Source organism: Mus caroli, unplaced genomic scaffold, assembly GCF_978045245.1.
Source record: "Mus caroli unplaced genomic scaffold, Mus_caroli_1 scaffold_17, whole genome shotgun sequence".
Taxonomy (NCBI): Eukaryota; Metazoa; Chordata; class Mammalia; order Rodentia; family Muridae; genus Mus; species Mus caroli.
The window spans coordinates 70,064,116-70,084,621 of NW_028227272.1; the positions used below are offsets into that span (position 1 = coordinate 70,064,116).

The window sequence follows — 20,506 nt, forward strand, 5'->3', positions numbered from 1 at the left end:
TCCTTGACTTGGATGTAAACTACAGGAACATGTACCAAGTTAAATAAATTTTGGTGTGGGAACTTTTAATTTATATGAAGTGGATTGTAGGTTCCCACTCTGGTGCATGAAGATCTTCTGCGTTTGATAGCAGTGACCTTTACTTCTGAAATAAAGAAACAGACTCTTTGCTTTGTATAATTTTAAGGAAATATTACTGTATTAACATTATGTTTCAGCCTGAAAATGAATACTGTGAATTTGACTTTTAAATATTTTGTTTTTCCTGTTTTCATTATATACATATATATATATATATGCACACATCTAAGCTCATTATTGAGGTCTTCCATCTAAATTCATGGTCATGGAATAGTATGACTCGTTTGGTGCTCAGCAGAAAGGCAGATTCTCAGAGCCCACCCTGATCTTTAGCATCATTATCCATCAGTATGGGGCTCATCTGTACATACAGTTGAGTGTGAGTAGCTTGGGTTGAGTGGAATACCATTGCCGGTGTGAGACTTATAAAAATCAACCTATCAGTGGGCCTGCCTGGGATTTCACATTCTTTATCTTAGAATTGTGTATGTTTCATTTTTGTGTAGAATTAGCAGCTAATATTTATACTGCTTTGAAACTCCATTCCTTAAAAAGTAACTGTTACCTGATAGCAAAGCAGAAAATTCTGGAAAGACGCTTTACAATATTATTACTGTCTGCACATCGATCTACCGTTTTCCATAGTATCGATTTCAAGACTCATTTCTATTTTCCTAAGTTACTCATGACTGTGCTCGAAGTGCTAACAAATATTCATCCATGGAGAGTGTGATCAGCGTGTCTAAATACGAGTGTGTTCTTTAGTGGATGTGAAAGCAGAATCACGGTTTAAGTCAAATCTTACTACTTTGTCTGTTTCATTTTGCTCGCTCATTTCCTTATTTTTATTTATTCCATGTTTTCTTTTTTGTTTTGTTTTAGTTGGGTCTGGTAAGTTGACATTTTCTTGGCCATCTCCTAATCACCGTGTCACTGTGAGTGGAACTTCTCCTCCCCTTCCCATCCATACCCTTCCATGTCCTTCAACCAATCAGCATCCATGTTTCACTTGTCCTTGGCCACAAAGACAGACTGCACAGAATAAATCTGCAGGAAGTATGGGTAACTGTGACAAAGAGTTAAAGGTAATGGGTTTGCTAACTTTCTGTCTTATTAAGTCATGTGTGATCTGAGCCCTTGAGTTATTTCCTTCCTGAAATACTAGATAAGTCTTAGCATTGTATCTTGGTAAATGAAGGACAATTTTATTTTATGCCTCTATAGCATTAAAGGAACAGAACACATGCCAGGAGAACAGTTCAGTTTTCTTTGTTTCAAGTGCATTGTTTTATAATTATAATTCAGTATTCCTTAAAGTTCAGCTCCTGACTTACCTTGGCCTTGGAGCTACTTACTGCTCATCTCCATTGGTTTTCTATAAGGTTCATTTTATTTCATATAGGAATTAGCCAAATGGATTATATAAAATTTGCTTTTTTTTTAAATGAAGTCCTTTGCACTTAGTTTAGAAGATCCATTCATTCCTTGGTGTTGACAGAATGCCACGTTGAGAGAAATTGTGATGCCAAAAGATAGGCTAGATGCCAAAAGATTTTCACCTTAAATCTCTCTCACTGTTGTTTAAGGATCGTGGTTATTATTCTTTCATATTCACACGTGTAGGATGGGCTTTTCAATAATGGAGTACGTTAGGTGCTGAATCTACAGAGCTATTATTGAGAAGAAAGAAAAAATCAAAATGGGAAACAATAGAGATTGATTAATTATGTTACATATGATAATACATTAGTTACTGAATAATTATTAAAATGATGTTTTAGTAGTATCTTGTTAAAAAATATTACCTTGTTTCCATGGTAGAATTATTGGCAGTTGTTCTTTTTATTCTTTGTCCATTTTTTTTTCATATTTACAGTACCTACTATATTACTCTATTGGTTATATCATTATGTCTTTTGAACACAGCTAACTTAAGTAACTTAGAATTCAAAAACCATTACAATATATAGTCATAAACCATCAGATCTGCGTATGTGCTGAATCTCTTCAGTCAAAATAAATATATATTAATAGAAATTTATTTGGTCTTTTTTCCCTTAGAGATAAAACTATATCTGATACCTGACAGACATAGAGAAAGGATTTTTTCCCCTGGGTTTATTTTTTAAAGCATGATATTTCTGGCTTCAAACTCTTAGATACCAGCAATTCTCTTTGTAGACCTTCTGGGTAGCTGGTACTAGAGGCTGATGCCACTACACCAGTCGGAGGAGGATTTGTAGACTTTGGTTCTAAGAAGTCTCTTGTGGCTGATGTCACTGTTGATGTTGGCTAAAGCCTGTGCCTACAGAATATACTAAATCATTTCCAAGCAAATATCCTGTGTGGAAGGATTGCTTCAGGATAAATGTAGTTAGCATAAGGGTTTGTATTCCTTTTTCCCAAATAAGTCTTTGAGGTTTGAGGAGAGCTGGCATTTTATAAAAGAAACAGTCTCTGGCACAGATTCCTAGGCGAGCTCCTGAGATTTGGGATGGAGACCACCCCAAGGCTTCGCTTGACTGAGTGGTTTGAACATTTATATTTTTCTACTTGGATTCCCTTCGTATTGGAAAGTCATCTGCTCCCACGCATCTAATTAATCATTTGGTTTTCTTTCATTGAAAGAAACCAAACTCTAGTCTAGGTTTCGTTTATTATCCAGTCAGCTCTGAGTTTCTAAGTCTAATAACATTAGTTATTCTACGGAGGAAAACGCTCCTCTTTGACTTGGTCCAGGAGGGAACTTCCCCAGGCAACCAGGAACATGCTTATCATTATACCTAGGTAATGACAGCGTTAGCTAAATTCATGAGTAAACCACTGGGTCACAATCACAGGTTTTCTACCAAAAAAAAAAAAAATTATAAGCTAGAACTTCATTTTGACCAAATTGAACTCCAACTGTGTCTCCCAGCTTTATATTTTATCTTCTGTAAGTTAGAGAACCTTTGAAAACATTTGGCCTTATTTTTCAAGTATCCTATTATTTTCTAGTTAACTGTTAGATTGTCTACTAACCTTCATTTAAAAAAAGAAAAAAGCCTAGAAGAAAGTACATTTATCTAGAAGTTAAGAGACCTAACTACTTTCTTCAGTTTTTATTACAATATTAACTGTGGACAAATGACATTATATTTTCTTTTTTAAAGAATGTTTATATTGATATAGTTATGATTCTATATATGTATAGTATGATGCACCTATTAAATAGGTTTTAATATGCTTTTATGATATACTTTTGTAATATAACATATATATGCACACACATATGTATATCAGATACAATTGATGTGAAAATATAAGATTATTTTCACAAATACATAAACAAACAAATAAGAAAACAAAGTCATAAATGCAGGGGTGGTCACCAAGATTGGGAAGGGAATCAGAGAGAAATGAGTCGTGGAATTACACACGATCAAACACGTCACACACATGTATGAAAGTGTCAGAGTAGACCCCATTATTTGTATAATTCATATATGCTACTAAGGAAGCTCTGAGAAAGTAAAAACCCTTCCTCTCGTAGGCAGTCTGGTGACATTCTTAGGTGGCATCTGAGTTTCAATTCAGATTTGTTCTAGGGAGTAACCTTAAGTGACTAACAAAAGCATCTGAAAATACTTTCAAGGGAACGAAGGCCAAGAGGGTACTGGCCATGAAGAGTGGGTTAGAGGACCCCAGCCCTGTATAAGGAGTTAGAAGTCAGGCATGTGCTGAGACAAGAGGGAATGATTAGTTTTTTCAGACAGCTGGTAGGAAGTGGATTTGGGGAGTCTGCACATTAAGTAAAAGGCCATACTCAGTACATATTGTTTGATTGTTTTTTTTCTCCTGTGCAATGCCCAGTCCAAATGCAGGCTCCAACTCCCGACCCAGGCCTGCTCTGTCAGCGTACATACCTTTCAGCTGCCATTGCCCTCAACGTAACTGATGCAGTTTTCTGACACGCTATTGACTGGTGGATGAAGTAGCCATTCACGTCTGTCTAAATCAAACAGTTTGGACAAAGCTGGCAGTATTTATGATGTCAGGATGAGCAGATGTTCTGAACCTGCCCTCATTTCCATATATATTCTGTTTGAACATGCCCTTGCCCATGTAAATGAAGGGGGCACGTCACTCCACTATTGCTTTCAATCCATTTCTATTCAAATAATTGGACTGAAGATTTTAAATGGCTCTAATTTGCATGGTAGCATTTCAGGGGCTTTCGAGGTAAATTAAAGCAATTTCAGGCCCTGCCTGGATCTAGAGATCTTGCATATGCGTGATTAGACATCATTCACCTTGAAGCAGCTCTCAGTGAGAAAAGATAATATTTATTCATACAATAATTTTCGGGTATGAATTGAATGGGAAGGGTCAGCTTGTAGCTCAAGAATTCTTCTAAATGTGAGGATTCTAGGTCAAGTAATAAACTCTTCACTATACAACTCTATCTCATTCGATAAATATGCGTTTAGCAATTTTACTTTAAAGGGAGGGTGGGAAGTGGTCAGTGATTAGACTGTGGTGTAGGAAATGCAGGCAGGACCATGTAGGGACTGTGGTGCCATGATCGTATTCCCTGTGTTTCCTTTCTCTAGAGCCGCCACATTTTGTTGTAAAGCCTCGGGACCAGGTGGTTGCCTTGGGAAGAACAGTGACTTTTCAGTGCGAAGCAACTGGAAATCCTCAACCAGCTATCTTTTGGAGGAGAGAGGGGAGTCAGGTATAACTATTTTCTACCTTTTTTTTTTTAAACAGAAGATACAGGTATTAGTAATATGCAAAGAAAAATCCAAGTATCATGAAATGAGACACCAATCACATGAGCAAGAAATGAATTAGTCAAAAACCCCAGAAATATTTAGAATGAAGAGGAAAAGAGGAAGGGGTCCCCGTTTGAATTCTCAGAGCCATGGTCAATGCCTTATTTTAATACTCAAAAGTATTTTAATACTCAAAGTAATACTTTAACACACAAAGTGGTGTGTATAAGCCACCACTTTGCAATATACATGTCCCTTTCGCTTAGAAACTGTCCCCACTAATAAAGCCTCGTCTATTTTCTCCTATATAATTCAATTGCCTTTTCTGTTATGCCACTATCTAGAATCACACATGAACAGATCTAAGTATATTGGAAATGAAACAGAGGTTAGTTTGATTCTATGTAAGTTCTCCAGAAGCTCAGGGATGTATAATATCTTCTGAAGCTCCAAATGATGCAAAATCCCCTTTAGCATCAATGCCATGCCCCCTAGAGTTCAATACTCTCTAGTCTTTAAAACTATCCTGTGTACTCATTACCTGCAGATAGATCGTGTTTTCTAAACATTCTGTACTCTAGAATATTAACTCCCGTGCTGTCAGGTTTCAGCGTAATATGTAAAGCAAGGGCAGAGTTTAGAATCTCTTCTTATCTCATCCATGTGATTTTTTTTTCCTTCTTAAATAAGGTGAAGTACCTTACTTGTAAAAATTAAGTCCATTCATTTTCAGTATGGTCATTTCTTGGTCTGTCTTATTGCTGCTTGACTCAGTGTTAAGGATACCATTGTCCTCCTTCTAAAGTTTTTTTTTTTTTTTTTTTTTATAAAGAGCAAGCAAATAGCTTAGTGACTGAACTCTGTGATCCTTCAAGGGCAGTTCCACCAACTTCCATGTTTTTGTTTGTTTGTTTGCTTGCTTGCTTTAGTTCTGGTTGACAAACATCAGTTTGATTATAGCATGTAGGCTATCATTTGAAATCTAATATCTTGATGGGTTCTAAGATACTCCATTTGGTTGCACAAAATTAAGCTTGCTGAGAACAAGTAAAAGACAAGGATTAATAGAACAAGAAGAATTGAAATTGGATTATGCAAGAATATCTTTATAGCAAAATATGTAATCCACAAGACGTCCTTTTTACTAGTGTGACTCTTCAACTGAATTAATTTTCAAAATTTTTAATTACTTTGGCTCAACAGTGCAAATCGTTTTGCATAGAGTCATTAAAACTTGTTCCACCGAGTTTTGCCTAACACTTTACAAAATGATTCTTGCTAAATAGCACCAAAACTGTAAAAGTAAAGCAGTTTCCTCGGTTAGAAAAAGGTCTATATACTTGGTTTTCTAAAAAACAACACGAGAAGTACAAACTTCTACGGAATTGCTTTCTCTTCAATTCTACCTGGACTTCCAAACCTCCACACCATGCATTCTTCTCTCCTAACAGGAGAACACGATAAACCACTGCTATGTGACGGGTTAGTGGTCCAGAACAGTAGAGATAGACAGCAGGAAGAAATGCTTGTGATGGAGCCAAAATCGCATCCTTGCCTGTAGTTTATCAGAATGAGTTGACATTTTCAGTTTGTTTATGTATTGTACTATTCGCCATTCATATATATATATATATATATATATATATATATATATATATATATGGGTTGTGGTGAAAGGATATTTGGTTTATGTATATGTGTATATCTATACATATATTTGCAAATGTATACATTAACTTTGCCACGCTCTTCAGACCTAGCGGTTAACCTGTTCCTATTCTTTCCTCCCTAATTCTGGTTTCAGAATCTGCTTTTTTCCTACCAGCCTCCACAGTCCTCTAGCCGATTTTCAGTTTCCCAGACAGGAGACCTCACCATTACGAACGTCCAGCGGTCTGATGTCGGCTACTACATCTGTCAGACTTTAAATGTTGCTGGAAGTATCATCACAAAGGCCTATTTGGAAGTCACTGATGGTAAAGTAAAATATTTTCTTTCAGAATAATCCGGATTGGTTTAGGGTCTGAAAGAGCCTTGTGTATATCTTCAGAGCAAGCTTCTCACTCTTCCTTACAATTATTTTAGTGTAAACTAAAGAGGGTGTCGGTACACTAGCGATGCTATTGATCTTCCTCTACAATGTGCTATACGTCTCTGTGTATTGATCAGATTCCTAAAACTACCAAGATTCTGCATAAATGATTTCATTCTGAAGAGCTGAGCACAGGAAGGTTTTCAAGTTTCAGAGAAATGTAAAACAAGACACCATCTTGTAGAGTCTCAAGACTCTCACTAGAACCCATCGTTTCTACCATTTTCTCTACATGAGGAAGAAGAATTGATTGTTAATTCAAAAGCTGACAGATAACAATATGATAGGTTTTCATCATAGTCTTGATTTATTCTATTTATTAATTCCCTAAACATGGTCAGCTATTGCCAAATATATTATAAAGACATGGTACTTGAGAAAATCTTTCAACCAACAAAATACAAGTTGTAATCTTCTGAAAATATAGAACAAATTATAAATTGCTTATAAATATATTTATACATGTGCATATATATGTACATTTTTGATATAAGAGTTTAGTTTTTAAAATATATTTATTTCATAAAAGAAAAGGTCTGTAAATATATGAAATAAACATTTATAGATATATGTGCATGTATTTACTGTACATGCTAAGATACCTATACATAGACTAAATAAATATATTTTAGATATATGATGAATATATTACATATGTATAACATGTAATATATATATTGATGCAGCACATTTCTGTATGTGGGTGTATAGGCAAGAAAGCATCACTGTAAATATCTTTGAAATCACAATGACATGCTTTTTGTTTTCAATATTGAATTTATTTAAAAACTTAAAATTATTTTGCAATTTTAATTCAAGCAGCAGATTAAGGGTCCTAAGAAGCAAGCACTTCATTGTCTTTCCAGGGAAACGATGGTACAAGATTGAAGGAAGAGAGTCAGAAATAAAAGATGCTAGCTAGTCTTTCTTTCTAGTTGACGGTGTTGTTTGTGTTCATCTTCTGTGTTCATGAGTGGATGTGTGTGAGGCAGGTGAAGGCCACAGGACACTTCAGGTGCCTTCTACTTGTTATAAAGACGGAGTCTCTCATTGACTGGGAACTGGCCAGAAAGACTAGGCTGGCTGGCTAGGGCGCTCCCAAATTCCTGCTGTCTTTGCCTCCCCAGTCCAAGGATTAAATGCACACAAAATAGTTGTTGCATCATTATTTCTAGAAGAGACCATGCTTTCCACATATAACTACATTGCCGTTTTATTTAACTTCAGATGAGCATAGATAACTGCACAATACATAGTCTCTTTTCTGATCTACAGGTCTACTTGCTCTATTTCAAATAGACTTGGTTATTATAGCTTAGAGTCAGTCTTAAAGACTGATGCAAGTCTTCAGCTTTGAATTTCTTATTTTAGTTTTGCTAAGCTGGCCAAAAAGAAAATATATACCCTACTCAGGGCTGGAAAGATGGCTCAGCAGTAAAGAGCACTGTCTGCTCTTCCAGAGGTCCTGAGTTCAATCCCCAGCAACCTACATGGTGCTCACAACCATGTATAATGTGATCTGATGCCCTCTTCTGGCACACAGAGGTAGATGCAGATAGAGCCCTCATGTGCGTAAAGTGAATAGATGAATCTGTTTTTATAAAAGACTACATACTCTACTCAAAGTTGTAAGGTTTTTTATTTTGATTCTTCCTAATCTGAATTCATCCACTCAGAAATCATGTATTTCCCATATACATCTCAGTTTATTCAGTTTTTCTTTAATATCTCTCAGTAATATCATTGTATTCAGAATATAAATTTGCATATACTTTCTAAGTACAGCTGAATTTTTGATGTGTTTATATGTGAATTTAAACTTTTCATTTCTGAGTGGTTTGAAGAACATGCTTATTTATGCAGTTATATTTTTGTGTGTTAACTTTTCATCAAGCAACTTTGATAAATTCCTTCATTTTTTATATTGTTTTTAGTAAATTACCCTGAAATTTTTATATACAATATCTACCAGCTGAAAATAAAAGCTCTTACTTCTGCATACAGAGGATATATATATACATATGCGTATATATATATATACATATGTATATATATATAAATGATATAACATATACATGTTTTATTTATAAATGAAATTATATATATTATGCACCCCTTGTCTCCCTTTCTTATCTTCATTGTGTAATGAGTAGATTTTAACTGTGGACATATTCTTCTTTATTCTGCATTTCAATGAAAAACATTCAGTTTTCCAAGTTGAGTTGGACTTCTGTAGCTAACACTGAATTTGGCGGCTTTCTCGGGGACAATTTTTGAAGAGTGTCCTGGAGGTGTTGGGATGTTTATTGTCCTTCAGGTGTGCTGTACAGTACACACTTGACACTCCAGAGACTCCGTTCTGAATACCACACTGCTCACGTGCTTCTCTGGGTAGTGCCTCTTCTGTGTCTCCCCTTGTTGCATATTTATACTACCTTGAATTTCACTTTCTGCCAGGAGTTTGCCCTAACCCACTAAATATGAGTCCTATGCCCCCATCCCTGCCATCTGTACACAGATTTATTACATAATTCCATATGTCTCACCCTGTATCTTGTGTTCCTCTGTTCTTCATTACAGTCCAAGTTTCATGAAATTTGAGCCATTTTCTGGTTAGTCAAGTCAATATTTGCCTAGTATCCACCCCAGATTTAATATGATAGATGCTTAGTAGATATTGTTGAGTATCAGGAAGAAAAAAAAAAACAAAAAACAAAACAGCTAGCTCCTAGGGAGAATTCAAACCCGGGATTGTCACTGTCATAAAACTTCAGTATCTTATCCTTGCCTATGACACATCTTGTAAGTTACACTGACAATGCGTTTCTGGTACATGCTGTGCATTATGGCCATTAGACCACAACCGTGAGGACCACCTAATAGAAAGTAGAGTTTCAAAAATTGCTCATATGCTTATAATTGCAACTTCATATGGCTAATCTATAAAGTAAGATAAACAAAACTGCTGAACTTTTTCCAAATATCTCTATTCTCATAATTAAAAGCAAAGATTTTTTAGGACAAAGAAATGGCTCACTCCATAAACTGTCTGCTGTATAAGTCTGTGAGTCTAAGTTTGGACCCCCAAACTCCCATAAAAATCCCATCAGGGCCACAGGTCTGCAAACTCAGAACTAGGCAAGCCAATTTCCAGTTTTGCCAATAAGAGAGTTGCAGGTTCACAAGAGACCCTATCTCAAAAAATGTGTAGCACAATAGCAGAAGATACCCAAAGTAGAGCTCTGACCTGCACAGTAAACACACACACACACACACACACACACACACACACACACGGACTTGTCCTTTAGCTATGGCCATAATCATAGTGAATCTGGCAATGTCAATCTTTTTATACTACCTAGTCTGTTGACCTGTTGGCTTGCAGACACAGCACATTCTCCCTATTATTTGATTTGTCTTCTTGACCGTCTGTATTGTTGGCAAACACAATAAGGGAAAGGCAGAAGAAAGGCTAAGGCAGGAAGGGAGCAGCAGCTGTCTGTGGTACAATGCCTATACCTGAGGGTCAGCTTTACTGACATTGTACAAAGCATGTACACATTTATATCTGCTTATTGCAAGAGTACAAGAAAAATGAAGATTACCAAACAACAACAATATTTAAAACCACTTGAATACGCCTCTGATAAGTCTGGTACGGAGTAAAAAAAAGACTGCTCTCCAGCTCCTTTTGTATTTAGACAAGTCGCTTGACTTTAAAGTTTCGATCCCTAATTCCTAAAAGGAATATTTATAATACTGTATCCCCAAAATCTTCCATTTTCAATAGACAGCTCTTTAAAGCCCTTGAAAATAGATGTCAATTGACATATTTACTTGGATGTTTGTTGATTACACATATACATTTTTATGAACCACTCTGTAACTAGATTGAAAATCCATGACTCACTTCAGTACGCTGTTCCAATTCTTGCACTCTCTCTCCTAGAGCCTGATATTTCTCTTGCATAATTCCAGTGTAAGGTATTAGACACTGATTTGAAATCTGTCTTATCTGTAAATTTAGATTTTATCTATCAATGGGCCATATTTGTTGATATAAACTAAAGCGTTTCATTAATATGTTATACCCAGTATATCCGCTGTGGATTTGTTTTTTGGGCCTAGAAGTGTGAAAGTGCTTTAATGAAATCTTATATTTCCAGCTCTGATTGACATATTAGCTTTTGTATAGTACATGAGAATGTCTGGCCTTTGGCAGTTCCCTAAGCACATTCGTGACTACTATTTCATCTCAGTATCCACTGGGTGCTCCTGAGCTGGTTTGAGCAAGTACGATGCCCTCATTGTATAGATTTAAAAATGTCGAGAATCCCAGTTTACAGCTCAGTGTAAAAAGCATCCCTGCAAATGTGAGGACCAGAATTTGGATCCTCAGGACCCATGTAAAAGCCCCCTGTAGTCCCCGAACTCAGGCAGCAGTGACATAGGATCCCAGGGGAGGTTGGGTACCTAGCCTAGCCTGTATTGGGATGCTCCTGATTAACCAAGACACTTTGACCCAATAAATAACATGGAGAGCAATGAAGGAAGAGACCAGATTCAACCTTTGCTCTCTCCATGCGTGTTCATGCTCATAAGGACACAAGGACACACACAACACATATACACAAGCCAACAACACAGAAAACTGGGGATTAAGAAACTAACCTACAAGACACATGGCAGATGATGGAAGTGTCTTTTTTTTGCTTTATTTTTGTTATCCCCACAGTAGAAATGGTGCAGACATAACTGACAGCAAGAAAACCCATCAGTAAACCGGGTTAGGGTAGAATTGGGGAAGTATACCTGATACCTTATAAAGCAAGTCTGGGCAATTAGACCTAAGTTATAATAGACCCCTGACATTTGATGGCTTCTAAATATAGCAATAGTACCAAATGTCAGCCATGTTAGCGCTAGACATAATGATAATCAACTGGAGTGAAGCCCTCTGTTGCTAATTCAATTAATGTCTGGAAATATGTATTCGTACTGATAATCAGTGGAACATAGGTGGTCTTATAAATGCCCAGTGGATATACTAGGAAGAATCTGCAATTTGATTTTAGCAAGCCTCCGTATATATTACAGAGAGGATGTTGTTTAAAAGCCCGAGTAACGGAATTGTTGGCTTCCTTTTCCCTTCAGTGTGGTATCGAAAACACTTCTGCCAAGCTTATAAATTCAGCCTTCTCCTTTCCTCGCTCTACTGGCAAACTTCACACCAGGAAAGATGGCAAGGAAGAGAACTGGAAGCGTGGGGTGCAAGCGCTTAGCTGCTGATTTCACTTAATTGCTTTCTTTTTATGGGAATGCATAAAACTAATAATTATTGCATGATAAACGAGGAACAAATTGAAGTGTGACTCCAGCTTGTGAAAATCTTTGGTGCATAAAACTTTGAACATGACACATCCAGATTCGCAAATTAATGCATCCAAAATTTAGCTCCTCTGGCAGCCAGACTCCTTCAGTCAGACAACTTGTTAGAATTCTCTCTCATATATTTGCATCTTTTTTCTTTCTTAAACTCTGACATCCAGAATTTTAAAGCTTAATAATTGAAAACAATTTCCTGAAATTAAACAAACAACTTGAATTCATTTTAAAGAAATCTAAGCATGCTAAGTATGCTAAGCTGTCTCAATCAGGAGATGGGAACGTTTTTCTAATTTTGTGCTTCTTCCTCTATACTTGTGTTAGAGTCTTAATAAAATAGTGACTTTAAGACATAACAGTTTTCAGGTGTTTTACATTTTACAATAATTTTATTCAATTAAAATAAAATTTTTCTTCTTTAGTCCTTTTTCACTAGGTTTAAGTTAATATTAAAAACAGTCTTGCTATGTGGTGGTGCCTTTAATCCCAGTACTTGTGAGGCAAAGACAGATGGATCTCCAGGTTTGAGGCCAGCCGGTCAACATAGTGAGTGCCAAGACAGCCAGGGCAACACAGAGAAACCCTGTCTTGAAAAATGGACGGGTAGGTGGATGGATGGATGGATAGATAGATAGATAGATAGACCGACCTAAGGTTTTATGAGTGAGTGCTATGTCTCTGTGTGTGCACTTAAGCTTCTTTGTGCTTTTTCTTTTACTCTTAACATTTATTTGGCTCTGTCCTGGCTTATCCTTTTATTTGCCTGTTTTATAAATCAAAGAAGAAAGAAGGCATGGAGTTGTATGAATGGGGAGGTGGGGTGGATCTAGGAGAAGAAGGGTAAGTTGTAAGCTAAATATATGGTATGGGAAAGAGTATATTTTCAATTAAAAGAAAACACACAGTGTTGACTGAATGCATTTGCCACGTGTGTTTATTCTACGCATGTGTGCCAAGCTTGGATATCAACCTCACGTATCTCTCTGGATTAGCCACCAGGATTGCGATATTGAGAAACTTTCCAGTAACTCTGAAACTATTATAGGGTGATGATGCTATTTTTTAACCCGTGTATATATTTCAGTAGAAAAAAAAATCATTCCAAAGTCCTAGACATTGCCCAGTGGATAAAGGGCTTGCCTCACAAGTATGGAGGATGGAGTTTGTGTGCCTACAACCAATGTTAAAGCTGAGTGGATGAGGTGTTGAGCCTGTAATGCAAGCATTCAGGAGATCAGAGGGGATTTCCTGGAATGCTGGCTGTCTGGACTGGGCAAACCTAAAATCTGAGCTTCAGGAAGCGGCTGCGTCAAAAGTAAAGCAGAGCACTATTAAGGCACCCAACAGCGACCTGTGGACTCTACTCACATGCATGGGCACGCATGCACGCTCACACATGTGTGTGCTCTCACACACATGTGGATGCATATGCCCAGAAATACAAATATCCCAAACACATGCACACACATGCATGCATGTGCGCACACACACACAAATACACACACACCATCCCAAAAGAAGAAAGAAGAGAGAGAAAGGGAGGAAATTAAGGAAAGGGAAAGGAGAGAAGGAGAGAGGGAGGGAGGGAGGGAGGGAGGGAGGGAGGGAGGGAGGGGGGAGGGAGGGAGGGAGGGAGGGAGGGAGGGGGGAGGGAGGGAGGGAGGGAGGGAGGGAAGAAGCAGACCATTCTAAGACAAAAAGACAGCAAGTTCAATACTATTTGTTTATAAACGAAACTCCAACGCACCTTTTAAAATTCAAAATCACCAAACATTCTGCATGTCAGCATCATTTCATGGTGACGGTGGTGGTTGTTAGGGACAAAACAATTGTGATATCAGGTTGACCTTGGTTCACTCATTGAAGTCTGTCTCGTATATTTCAACGAGATAAATGTGTTACACGGTTCTGCGTCTTGTGCTTCTTCATGTTTACAGTATTCTGCTCTCACCATTATGAGCCTTCTTCACCAGCCACAGCCTTTATTCCATTTCTGAACACTTAGATCAGTCCCTAGATAATGCAGCAGACCTAGTTGGTCATTTGAAAGGCGTACATTGTATCTCATTTTAATATTCCTAATCAGTGCATCATGTAAATGCAGTCTGAATAATGCATATCTCCACTTTAATTACTTGTTTAATTATCTTTAGTTTTTCTTTTTTCTTTTTTTTCCAAAAGCCTACAGCAATGGCTGTTGCTCAGATGATTAGAAAATTGCTTCCAGTTGCAGAAATCTATTTCCTGTTGTTTCTTTTGGCAGTGATTGCAGACCGGCCTCCCCCAGTCATTCGGCAAGGTCCTGTGAATCAGACTGTAGCAGTGGATGGCACTTTAATCCTCAGCTGTGTGGCCACAGGCAGTCCAGCACCCACAATTCTGTGGAGGAAGGATGGAGTCCTTGTTTCAACCCAAGATTCTCGGATCAAACAGCTGGAGAGTGGCGTGCTGCAGATCCGCTACGCTAAGGTAACTTGCAAAGACGTCGTGGGCTGCCTGCTTGGTCCCACTTGATTCTCATAGGCAGCAACTAGCATTGAAATACCGTCCCCTAGATGAAATACGAAATACAAATACTAATACATTTTAATGGGATGCATGGTTTGTTCAGACATGCTGCTGAGCCTGCTTGAGGTGATTTGACTCATAACTTAGATTATGGCAAGTAATTTAAGGTCCTATGAAGAAGGAAGAAAAGGCTTTGGAAGACATATTGAGGAAAGTAATTAGGGACCTGAGAGAGAGAATATACCCTCTCTCTGTGTGTGTGTGTGTGTGTGTGTGTGAGAGAGAGAGAGAGAGAGAGAGAGAGAGAGAGAGAGAGAGAGAGAGAATGAGAATGCAAGCATTTTGTAAGTAACCAGCAAGGTAAATTTTCTAGTATTATAACTATTTGGCCCAACATTTTGCAATTTCAGAATATCATACACATAGAAAGCGCTTATAAAGCCATACACTAACTCAGTGCACATTTCACATCAGAATGCTACGTGATAAAAAGCCCACAGATGGGTGGAAACAAATGTAGGGATTTACCATCCAGGGTCATCTCTTATCTGTTCCATCAGGACTCTTTTACATTGTCTTGATTTTGATTTGCTTTTGTGGTCTTGTTCAGACAAGCTTTGAAGGCATATGAAACAAGAGTATTGGGCAGCAATGAGCAGTCATTTCCATTGCCTGCATCAGTATCGTGGGTGGCTTCTTTGGAGTTGGGAATCAACAATTCCATTGGTTTTGTGTGCCACGGGATTTGCGGTGTTGTTCCTCTTGGTGGCAACCACTGCAACCTTGTTCTTGCTCTCCACAGAGCCAGATGACAATGTTATCTGAAGATTAGAGTTGTTACATTAATCAGAAGGATACGGCATTAGCATGATGCTCCCAGTTTTAGGTTGAGCCAGAGTTTACTTTTGGCTTCAGTTTTCAGAAGGGAGAATGCTTGTTCCACCAAGGGTTTTGGTTTCAAGTCTGACACTGACTTAAGTGTTAGAATAAAGGGGGAGGGGCATAGAGTGGCCAATTTAAGAAGATACCATGTAATTTGGTTTTTCCTAATCTTTGATGCTAAACTTTGTCTGTTAAAGATTTATCTATCTATCTATCTATCTATCTTTCTATTTTACACAGTTAGGATAACCATATAAAGGCTCTTTTATTTCTATCTTCATGCAATATTTTCCTTTATGTTTCAAGAAAAAAAATACATTCAGTTACAGGGACATTTCTGGTTCAAAGATTTTAATTTAGTTATCTGTATTCCAGGGCTATTGACAAACCTGTAATTGTTTTTCCAGCCCAGAAAGGCCTTGATGATTCCAAATATTTCTTTTCTGTGTGCTTTCACAGCTGGGTGACACGGGTCGGTACACCTGCACCGCATCGACCCCCAGTGGTGAGGCCACGTGGAGCGCTTACATCGAAGTCCAGGGTAAATTCATACATTTCCTCTTAAAGCTTTTATTGACAAACAAAGCCAATGTCCTGCTCCCAGGAAGACAAGTTAATGTGTTGCCCGAGTTCCTGTGCCATTTTTTGTATGTTTAACTGGCTTTTCTCCTTCCACTCTTGTTAGAATTTGGAGTTCCAGTTCAACCTCCAAGACCCACCGACCCCAATTTAATCCCCAGTGCCCCCTCAAAGCCCGAAGTTACAGATGTCAGCAAAAACACAGTCACTTTATCGTGGCAGCCAAACTTGAACTCAGGAGCAACCCCAACATCTTATATTATAGAAGCCTTCAGGTAGGGTGAGAGGGTCACAAATGGGTACTTGCAAGCTCCCCTCCTCCCCTTTTTGGGGCATCCAATGTTCTTGCTCTAACCAATGTATCTCTCCTTAGCCATGCATCTGGTAGCAGCTGGCAGACGGCGGCAGAAAATGTGAAAACAGAAACATTTGCCATCAAAGGACTCAAACCTAATGCCATTTACCTTTTCCTGGTGAGGGCAGCAAATGCCTATGGGATTAGTGATCCAAGCCAAATATCCGATCCAGTGAAAACACAAGGTAAGTACCGATTGCCTGAGGCCTGAAACACCCACCTACTTGTCCTTAGATGTTATCATTATAGTGGTGTGATATGTGTGTGACGTGTGTGTTACATGTGACGTGTGTGTTACATGTGACGTGTGTGTTACATGTGACGTGTGTGTTACATGTGACGTGTGTGTTACATGCCAAGGCAGCACATTTGCAAACTTAATTTTTTTTTTTTACTGCATAACACAAACTGTGATTTTCTGAATTGAGAATATCAAGATTGATAACACATGATAACACACGGAATTGCTCCTCTTAGGATTACAAATCCACTAAAAAGATCCCGTGATGGGATTCTATTTGTATAGTCTTTTTAATTTTGTGAATTTTAAGCCAAGTATCTTAATCCTACCACGATTGTATTTAAAACCGAGTAAATTTGTTCCGGCCAAAATTCAGTTCACATAACCTCCAAAATGATTTTTCAGAATTCCTACCCGAGTTAACTCATGTCATGGGAAAATCATCCAGAGGTAGGCGCCCATCCGAGTTAACATTTCCAGAGAAAAAAGCATGGAGTAGTTATAATGCGAGAAACAAGTTACACACAGAGCGCCTGAAAGACTTCAACAATTTTCTTCTTTGTATGGGAGAGCAGAGGACAGTAGTGTTTCATAAGCTCCTGGAGTCCATCTAAATAGTCCTGTGGGGAGGACACTTTGCCTTGGAAATCACGGAGAGAGTAAAGCCGAGTTGCGGAACACGCCCATGTCTGTTCCTTGTGTACTGAATTCAACACACCCAGATGCCTGTATTTGCTAGTGTGAGTCACCTGCTCAGAGCTTTCATAGACTTGGAGCCTGCCTCGAGGCAGTGTGAGGTTTGCCATATCAGATATGCCTTTGTAAAGAATGTAGAAACTACAGCTGCTTCTAACTGAATTTAAACTTCCCTCCCCAAGTAGAAGTTTCTACCTACCTACCCTCTGTCTCTGTCCAGTGGAATCTAAATGCCAGTGTTGTAGACCGACTTAATGCTAGTCGTTCATCATGGGAATGGTTTGGGGGCATCCTCATTTGCAAATGATAATGTTGTTCATATGTTTTATGAAGATAGTTTTCCGTTTTATTTGGGCTAAAACAGCCTCCTTCAGATGCATAGTTAGTAAAACAGTATAAGAAAACGAATCAATGTCAATCAGGAGACTATCTAGAGAAATATACATACCATTTTGAAATAAAGGATATTTTCCTGTCATCTCCTCAGTCTAGCCATAGACTGTCTAGTCAGCTTAGCAAGTTGATCAGTCCTAAATGTCCTATCTCCTTGAGTATGAGATGGGGCTAACTAAACTCCCTTCCCTAGAGTTGACAAGGATTGTTACTAATTATTAACAATAATTAATATTATTATGACTTTTCCTAAGTCATAGCAAACATGTGTTTCTTTCAGTGTCTAAACTAAGAATCAAGAAGGCTCGTAGAAAATTCAGCTATCATAACACTACAAAGATTAGCAAGCGAAGCCAAATGAGAGGATCAATTAAATATATCCTGACAGCTCGGAATGATGAGCCAGCACTAACAAGATTAAAATTAATAGAGCAAATTAAAAAATCTGGTACTTGAATTATGGTCTGAAAAATTGCTATAAAAGGCTGGGATGAGTGGATTGGCTTAAGGAGGGGGTGTTCGTTGGGGTTCAGTGAAGTGCGCAGACTCCCGTTGAAACCAACTCTGAGATCTGTCTGTGTTCACTGAATCAGGTGTGCTTGCCAATTGAACAAAGTTCACCCTTACTGGGATTTTTCAGAAATATGTCAGAATCAAGTCATCTCGCCCCCTGTATTTTGAACTGTTCAGGCCCTGAATTACGTAATGCCCTGGATGTGAGCACCACCTTTGCAGGTTGACTCTTAAAATTCTGTTTTATTTTGGTTGGAACTGTACTGTGAATCAAACCCAGGCTCTCATAGTCACAAGATCATACCTTACCCAAGAGCTCTAACCCCAGCCCTGACTCCTTAGTCTGCTAAGAGGAGACCAGTGACAACACGTGGTGAATGAATGACTGAAAAATCAATCCTAATAAAAGAAATTCAAGAATCTTGATATGCCTAAGGCAAAAAAAAAAAAAAAAACACACACACACACACACACACATAGAGACTATGAGATCCCTTTCTTACCATCTTACTTGACAATAGCACAAACCTGGCAATGAACCTGGCAACATTTGGTTCTGCGAGGAGAATATCAGCTGTGTGGCTGTCAGATAGAGGTTGTGTGGGTTTTGTTGGCACGCAGTGCCATTCTGACTCTGTAGGCCCTATCCTTGAGCAATTCTTGAGCCTTAACTTTTAATGGAAATGGACACATATGGAATATTACATAGGATTCATCAGGAATACGAGTATGGGCCTGAGGAGAAAGAACATTATATAAGAGTGTGCCACTCAAGCTTGAGGGCCTGAGCCCAGTTCTTGACATCTGTGTGACAACTCAGACAGGTAATAGAGTTCTTGCCTAGTGTACATAAGGCTCTGGATTGGGCTGATGGGAGGGTGCTATCTATCTTCCCCAAGTCATGTGAGCTGTGGTTTCCCTAGGGGAAGGCACTCAGACTGCTCCAGGTTTTATTTCTATTTTCCTGTTCCATCTGCTTCCCTCTCTCCTTGGAGTTGGTGTTTTAGCAGAGCAGCTATGGGGAGAACAGAGAGAAAAGATAATGTGCCTGAGATGGTCTAGTAATGACTGAGTGTTTTCTCCCTAGCACTGTCTGCATGGTGTAAGTCAGCAGTGGGATGACAGTATAGGGAAATGGGAAAAGGGCGGCGTCAGGAGTTATCCTAGTGTCGCTATTTTTTATGATCTTGCTCATTTATTTATTTTTGGTTTGGTTCTGTTTTGTTTTGCTTGTTCTCAGAAAGGGACTCACTGTGTAGCTTTGGCTGTCCTGAACTCAGTATGAAGACCAGACTGGCCTCAGAGTCACAGAGATCCACCTGTCTCTGCCTTCCAAGTGCTGGGATTAAAGGTGTGTGCCATCATGCCCCACCATTTTCCTTATTTATAAACTTAATTTTTAGGTGGGGCATGCAGGCAGCCAGGTGGCACACATGTTTAATAGTGGTTCAGCCTTCTATCCTTTCTTCCATTCATCTTGGTTCTCTGAACTCCACAAATCTCATTTTTTAAATATTCATGGTTTTTCTTCCTTCCTATCCTGGGACAGGGGTATTCGATCATTTAGCAAACTTTCGATTTTTTTTTCTGTTTTGGTTTGGTATTGGCTTGGGGTTTTTTGTTTGGTTGTTTGTTTGGTTGGTTTTGTTGTTGTTGTTTAGGTTGTAACATCTAAACTGCATATGTCAAAATATAATAGTCTATTAATTAGTTCTGTAGTCCCTTTCAAATCTTAATTTATTTTGTTCTTTACAGTGCATTTTCTTTTACTATTTGAAACAGAAACACATCTGTACATAAGAAGGCCTCTTTCACAATAGGCAGTTTTTGCTGAGTAGAGTTTAAATTTAGTAAAACAGTTCCGTGACCCCCTCCCCTGCTCCAGTAGTACAACATAAAGGACCCTATTGGCTGTTCACTTCTTACTGTGTTGTTCGTCTCCTCTGAAACATTTAGTATTCACGAGACTGCAAACCCATTATTAAATCTCCCATACAATATAGTAAGCTAAACCGTTGTCA

The 20,506-nt window shown here is 38.3% G+C and overlaps 1 protein-coding gene across 8 annotated transcripts in view; it reads left to right on the forward strand.

Annotated features, from left to right (window-relative positions):
• Robo1 (roundabout guidance receptor 1) overlaps positions 1-20,506 on the forward strand; it is a 1,022,024-nt gene that overhangs the window by 924,788 nt on the left and 76,730 nt on the right. For all 8 annotated transcript variants that reach the window (XM_029470376.2, XM_085832285.1, XM_085832284.1 and 5 more), the window contains 6 exons: positions 4,674-4,798; positions 6,643-6,814; positions 14,582-14,787; positions 16,168-16,249; positions 16,394-16,562; positions 16,661-16,827. In XM_029470376.2, the coding sequence (XP_029326236.1) occupies positions 4,674-4,798; positions 6,643-6,814; positions 14,582-14,787; positions 16,168-16,249; positions 16,394-16,562; positions 16,661-16,827 (921 nt within the window). The remainder of the gene's footprint in view (positions 1-4,673; positions 4,799-6,642; positions 6,815-14,581; positions 14,788-16,167; positions 16,250-16,393; positions 16,563-16,660; positions 16,828-20,506) is intronic.